Genomic DNA, 7,144 nt, shown 5'->3' on the forward strand with positions numbered 1-7,144 from the left:
TCACTGTGTGCACTGCTACATAAATGGTGGATTCAGCCATCTGTGATCATCAAATATGTTTATAATGTTGTTTTTTAGAGAGTAAAACTACATGTTTGAGGATGTATTGTAATCTGCAGAAGGTCATTAAAAGTTTTTCTTTTTCTATTTACTAGAATGCGGGACAAAACCGGAGTACCCAGAGAAAAACCCAAAATGACAATCAAAGCTGAGATAAGATGATACGCTTGACAAAGTTTAGACAAACAGTTAATTTTTTTGCTATGTGAAAACAGTTGATTTGGCTGATAATACAAATCTCCATAATTTTGTTTTTGAGAGAGTAAAACTACATGTTTGAGGATGTATTTTGATCTGCAGAAGGTCATTAAAAGGATGTATTTTTTCTATTTACATAAATGCGGGAGGAAACCGTAGCGCCCGGAAAACCCGAAATGAATCCCTGATTTTGGTTCATTTATGGCCTGTAATTGGAAATGGTGTTTGTAGCATTATTGCAGCCGGCCACGTGTGGTAAGCTGTACTTTCTCAGTGAGTGGAGGTAAACGTAATCGAGGTGTCTGGGGAGAGCTTGTTTTTAAGCTGCTGCCACCTGTAATGATCGGGGTCGGAGGTGGGTGTGGCCGGAACTGGGTCTGATTATGTGTGCGCTGAACACCTTTGGGGATGGTAGGCAAGAGTGGACGCTTTGTTGTTGGCTCAGACCGCTGATTGTTTGGCACGATGACAGGTAGACAAGGTGTTAGGACCCTGCCTTGTAAAGGGTCTTTATTCTGATGCTTGATCACACGACCATATTTAGATCCAGGCTGTTTCAAATCGGGGTCTGCTGTCTCGCCCCTGATGAGCGGGCTCTGAGGCGGGTGTGGCCGGAACTGGGTCTGATTATGTGTGCGCTGAACACCTTTGGGGATGGGTGGCAAGAGTGAATGCTTTGTTGTTAGCTCAGACCGCTGCTGGCTTTGCACGATGTCAGGTGGACAAGGTGTTAGGACCCTGCCTTGTAATGTGTCTTTCTTCTGATGGTTGATCACACGACCATATTTAGATCCAGGCTGTTTCAAATCGGGGTCTGCTGTCTCGCCCCTGATGAGCGGGCTCTGAGGCGGGTGTGGCCGGAACTGGGTCTGATTATGTGTGCGCTGAACACCTTTGGGGATGGGTGGCAAGAGTGAATGCTTTGTTGTTAGCTCAGACCGCTGCTGGCTTTGCACGATGTCAGGTGGACAAGGTGTTAGGACCCTGCCTTGTAATGTGTCTTTCTTCTGATGGTTGATCACACGACCATTTTTAGACCCTGGCTGTTTCAAATATGGGTCTGCTGTCTCGCCCCTCATGAGCGGGGTCTGAGGCGGGTGTGGCTTGAATGAACTTTTACTATTCATGAGCTGCACTTTAGAAGCTTGTTCAGCCTCCTGCTGGACCACACTAGCACATTGCTTGGCAGAGCGTATGGACTGTTGTTGTTTGAACTTCTCACGTATTGTGTCAATATTTGGTTGTATTTTGATTAACCGTCTATAGATACGGTCCATCTCTTTATCAGTTAGATCATCCCGGGGAAGGAAAGGAAGTTCATCATTTATGTCGTCGAGGTCATCTTCCTGTTCTTTCTTCGATTCCCTTTCTGGCCTGAAATACTTAAATGGTAACTGTTTTCCCTTCCCTGCTGACACTGGTCTTCTTTCCTTCTGTGTAGTTTTCTTTGCATCAGCATCCCATTCGTCTTTCCCAAATAATCCAATGTGGTCACCTGTGTTTTTCCACAGCTGGATATTGCAGTCCAACCCTGCAGTAATAATTTTTTGACAATCAGAATCAAACTGAACACTCACCACCCCTGAGAGGTGAGATTGCCAGGTGCCCAAACGAGGAGGTGGACACAATGACACGCGCCACCCTCTTATGTCTTCGAATGGCCCTGTGTTTGCCTTATCTTTAAATCCAAATCTCTGAATGTCCCATTGACAAATCCTGCCGGTACTATCCCCAGTCAGCAATATTTGTTCATTGACATCAGTGGACATCGAGGTAATGATTGCATCTTCATCATTCACTGCCCTGAACTTCCCTAACAAACCTCCCTTGCTTTTTACCGACCAAGCACTTATAAAGCCATCAGCAGAAGTCAGCAGTGTGGCTGTGTGCACATTGACCTCCCTTGTCTTTAAACATAAAACAATAGGACCAGTGTTCACATCAGTGTTTTTCCTCCCAGTTTCTTCTTTGTGTGTCTTCCCATCAGGCAAACACCCTGTCCTGCCTGCTATTGTTGTAATGTAAGTTCGAGGGCTCTGACTGCCATTCAGCCAGTAGAGAACCTCCCTAGATTCAACATCCCACATTACAATATTTCCATTGCAAGAGGCCGCAAGAAGTGTTGTGTCGTGCACATCCATTGAGCAAATGTCATCTAAATAATCATGTTCCAAAAATATGTTGTCATAACCCTCCAAATCCACGACAAAAATTCTGTTGGAGTTCCTTCCCGACACAAGCACACTATCGTCCATGCAGACAATACCTGTCACCTCACTTGGCAAGGTAACAGGAAATTCTTCAAGCAAAACTCCAGTGATAAGGTTCCACAGTTTTAATTTCCCGTCCTTGGAAACTGTGATTAGTCTCTGCTGTGGTATATCAAATGCAATGGCAGTGTGCCCCCCATATGGAGTGACCTGAAACTGCATGACAGCCATTCCTGTTAAGACATCCCAAACTGTAGCCTCACCTTTTTGACAAACAGAGACAACCTTTTTGTAAATGCTGTGATAGAGAGCATTGCACAGGGGCTTGTCATGGGATGTTAGTGTTTCTTTAAAAACATCTGTTCCCCTACCAAAATATTTGACTAGATCTGTGTTAGCCAGAACTAAATCATTGTTAAGTATGTTGTAAAACATACTGGAGATACGAGCTGGTCTCATGCCTTGAATCTCGATGCTTTGCCGACACTCCAATCTCTTCAAAGACCAAACACGAACATTTTTGTCATCAGATAAAGTGATGACAGTTCGGTCCATTCTGTTTACGACAATGTTTGTAATGGGCCTGACGTGTCCCACCAAAGACTTTTGGCAGGTGTTTATTTTGTGGGGTAACCACAACCGTAGTAAGCCATCTGTACCACCAGTCAACAATAACTCAGCAGAAGGAGAGTATTCAACACAGGTGAAAAACTCCTCATCTCCACTGCTCTTAAAGATTGATTTTGAAAAAGTGGTTCTGGGTGGGTTTGGTAGGGCAGCAAGGACCATTGTCTTGGATAAACTTCCACAAATGGCAAATGAGTTAAGAACCGGAAAGTATTGGATCTGGCTGCATATGTCACTAAAAATGGAGACTTTAAGACAAAGAAAGTCTTGGGAATGGTTGTTTAGAAGGTTGGAAATGTATACTGTAGGATAATCCTGCAGAGAGATTTTTTCAAATGCGTCACGGTTGAAGAGGCCATTTTTCTTTACGTTGTAGGAGATGAAAACAGTCAAAAACCCTTTTACATCACCAAATGAAAACATTGCTTTAGTGCCATTTGACCAGTAGTTAATGGTGTTGACAATGCTTTCCTCTAGAATCAGAGAGTGGTTAACTGAAAAAAGCGAGGGTATTTCAGAGCAGTCATAAAATAAAAGCTCTCTGTCAGAGGTGGAGATAGCCAGCTGTTTCAATTCTTGAATGTACTGGATGTCATTAACAGACATTTTCTTGTGGTGTGAAAAAGGAAGTGCATTTTCTTTCACATATAGAGGTATGGTGAATGGATCGGTACAGCTGTCCGTCCAGAAGGTGAGTACACCATCGGAGCTGACAGAGATGTATTGGCCTCTCTGGTAAGTTCTGGTTTCGTCTAAATTTCGGAAACTAAAATGAGGTTTAACGTCCTCGAAGGGACGGAAGATCACACCAACAATTTCTTTATAGTGACCCACAGGTATAAATTCAACAGGTTTAGGGAATGGTCTTTTAAAGTCCAACCCTGCCGATGCATTGCCCTTAGCTATTAAGAAGTCTAAAAGCTCTACCAGGTCAACTGTACCGTCACAGTTGGTATCTATCTGCATATGTAGGACTGTAAGTTCCTCCTTCTTAACAGAAGGGTGCATCTTTTTAAACAAAACGCAAAATTCTTCCATATCCAAACCTCCACCACCATCTTCATCTGCCTCCTCAAATAATGCAACAATTTCAGGTATTTGTTGCGCAGAAAACATTCTGCTGCAGGCATTTCCTTCAGCAATTGTAGCATTCTCATCTAGGTCCTCCTCTGCTGAATGTGCGTAACTTGCCATTCCTACTTCGATTGAAATCAATTAAACACTTAAATGTGTAATGAGTGTCGGTGAGTTTTTTTCAAATTAGTCAAATGTGTAGCTCTGGATCTGTTGTAGGCCTATAATGTTACTTTTCAACTGGTATTATAAAGTATATTAACCTGGCTATATTCAAAAAAGCATATATGTCGTCCAAAACGCGACCTTCTCACGAGTCTCAAGTCACTAAATGCAGCAGTTAACCTGCATAACTTCGGAATTCAGCATAAAAGCCAAAATGATGTCATCATTTTGATGACATCAGGACGTTCTGATGTCATTCAATAAGGAGTGAATGACCCATGCTGTTACCTAGCAACGAAATTCTGTTGATAAATATCTCAACAGAATTGCGTTGATAGGTAACGGCATGGGTTAAGAAAGCATAACAGAGGCCGTACAAATGAGCGTTTTATGCAAGCTCCTTCCCATTCATTTCAATTGAGACATGCGGTGACGCTCTAAAAACGGGACGCCATTTACAACATGCCTACACTTATTACTATAATAACTTATCAGACCATGCAGCAGAAAGACACCTACATACCCTTTGGTTCCATAAGAGGATAAGAAAATGTCCGATCTTCGAGATGGTACCTTGACAGCAGACAATAGCGTCAAAACCCTCAACTTCTATCGAAAACCTTTTTGCCAAGATTTGACATTTTGACCCTCTTCATTCACTCATAACAGATTAATCTGTACATTGGATTCACAAAATGCTCCCACAGTCCCTCTCAAAATGATTTAGTCCACAAAGTCGAACACAAATAGTTCCTTGTTCGAGGGAGTTGAGTCCGTATAAGTTCTAAAGCCTCTTGATTTTGTCCTCCAACACATCACACTCAAAGGGCAAAAGAAAGAATTTTAAAAGCTGCACAGAAGTAAACAAGTCTTAATTATCTCAATACTGAAGCAGTTGTTTGGTTATTAATCTTCAAAACCTTTAACTTTCTAAGAACCTTGAATGAAAAATAAAATGCAGACTTGGATAATGTTAGAGGATAATTTGCGTGTCCTTGGATGACGCAATACGTTTGTGAATAAGCCAGCAGTTTTGCATGGTCCATTGATGCACCATTTAACAATCAATTTTTATTGGAACATTTATGGTGTTTGGAAAGGTTGTCTTTTTTAAAGCTTGTATGATATTAATACCGTAATAGACAGAAAGATGCAGAGTGTTGCGGCAGATAATTTATTTAGAGGCTAAGGAAGGTAAATAACCAAATGCAAAGGGGGCCAATAAAGAAGAAATTAAGGAGAAAAAGTATTAACTATGGTTCTTTATTTGACATTTTTTAAAAGGATTTGAGTTTGAATGCAGAGTGCATGTAAAAGTTTACCTCAGATGTAAGGTTAAATAAGGATATCACAAAAAGTCTAGCGTTACATACTAAGAAAATCAGTAAACATGAGTTGGATGGAACAAATGGAGGAGCAACAAAAAGGTTGGAAGCTTAGAAAGTTAAAGATTTAGGGGTAAAGTCATTTTCTTCAGAGGTGAAACCATAAACAAAACCAAAATGTGAGAATTTAACCATTTTCTTCACACTTCCTGGACCACACACAAACCCAACCCCACTCATCCAGTCAAGCCAATGACTACTACTACTCTTCAAAAGCCTTTTATACCCATCTAAATGTATTTGTCTGAATGTTAACAGTAGTAAAAATATTTCAATAGTATTGAAATGTACAAAACTAAATCCACCGGCAGACTGACCGGACATTGATCCCCTACGGATTTTAATCAACACTTAATCAATTACTTACAAGAATCTTCTGCTTTTATCAATTACAAATTATATGTCAATTATAGTGCACTGAAAAAACTGAAACATTGACTTTAATTAAATGAATGATGTCAACAGATTTCACATAACTGTAAGAGGTTAGATGAGAGTAATAATATTAAGTTGAACCTATTCAAATGTAATATTATTGCTTTCAACTAAACTAATACAGTAATGTGAAATCTGTTGACATAATACATATAATTAAAGTCAACACTTCAGTTTATCAGTGTGTAATGGGATCTCTTGTCTGTGTGTTTAATCAATTCAAACATTTGGAAAATACCACCAGGACGCTTTGACCTGACAAAAATAGTTGCAGTTGAAAATAAAAAACAAACTACAGCTTTTAATTGGGTTTATATATCTACTTCATGTCTTTGAGATATTTTCTGTCCCCATTAGCTATCGTAAAAACATTGCAATTGTTAGGTGAACACGAACGTCCTCACCAGCGCAGGTAATGGTAACGTGGGAGAGGAGGATAACAAAGGGAGAGAAGCAGGAGGAAATATTAGAGGAGGAACAGAAGGGACGAGACAGTGGGGAAGCAGACAAAGCATAAGTGCCCCAGACAGAACAAGATAGAAAGAGAGGGATTCTTCTTCACTCATCAGTGAAGGTCAACAGCCTACAGTCTCCACAGAAAGCAGCCGGTTATCTCTACACTTCTTTCTTAACATGAGCTTGGCTGAGTCTCTATCTCTGTTTTGATGTCGCACCGAGACAAAAAACTAAATAGGTGGCTGAAACAAAGAAGTCCTTGAAAGAGAGTTTCGAAGTGAAAGTGAGTTTGTTGAAGGTGGGCATTTGGTAAAGATCAGTGCTACAACCAAGCGTGTGTGTGTGTGTGTGTGTGTGTGTGTGTGTGTGTGTGTGTGTGTGTGTGTGTGTGTGTGTGTGTGTGTGTGTGTGTGTGTGTGTGTGTGTGTGTGTGTGTGTGTGTGTGTGTGTGTGTGTGTGTGTGTGTGTGTGTGTGTGTGTGTGTGTGTGTGTGTGTAGGTGTGTAGGTGTGTGTGTGGCCTAGCATTACTATAC

The 7,144-nt window shown here is 41.0% G+C and overlaps 1 protein-coding gene across 1 annotated transcript; it reads right to left on the reverse strand.

The window, feature by feature from the left end:
- Window positions 1-491: 491 nt before the first annotated feature.
- On the reverse strand, window positions 492-4,289 carry LOC117478754 (WD repeat-containing protein on Y chromosome-like). The gene has a single exon (XM_034125660.1). The coding sequence runs from the start codon at window positions 4,287-4,289 to the stop codon at window positions 492-494; it is 3,798 nt and encodes a 1,265-aa protein (XP_033981551.1).
- Between the last annotated feature and the right edge of the window lie 2,855 nt (window positions 4,290-7,144).

Source organism: Trematomus bernacchii, unplaced genomic scaffold (genome assembly GCF_902827165.1).
Source record: "Trematomus bernacchii unplaced genomic scaffold, fTreBer1.1, whole genome shotgun sequence".
NCBI classification, from domain to species: Eukaryota; Metazoa; Chordata; class Actinopteri; order Perciformes; family Nototheniidae; genus Trematomus; species Trematomus bernacchii.

Excerpts from the sequence above, each read along its gene's own strand:
- LOC117478754 (XM_034125660.1), bottom strand. The coding sequence starts at position 4,289 with ATGGCAAGTTACGCACATTCAGCAGAGGAGGACCTAGATGAGAATGCT.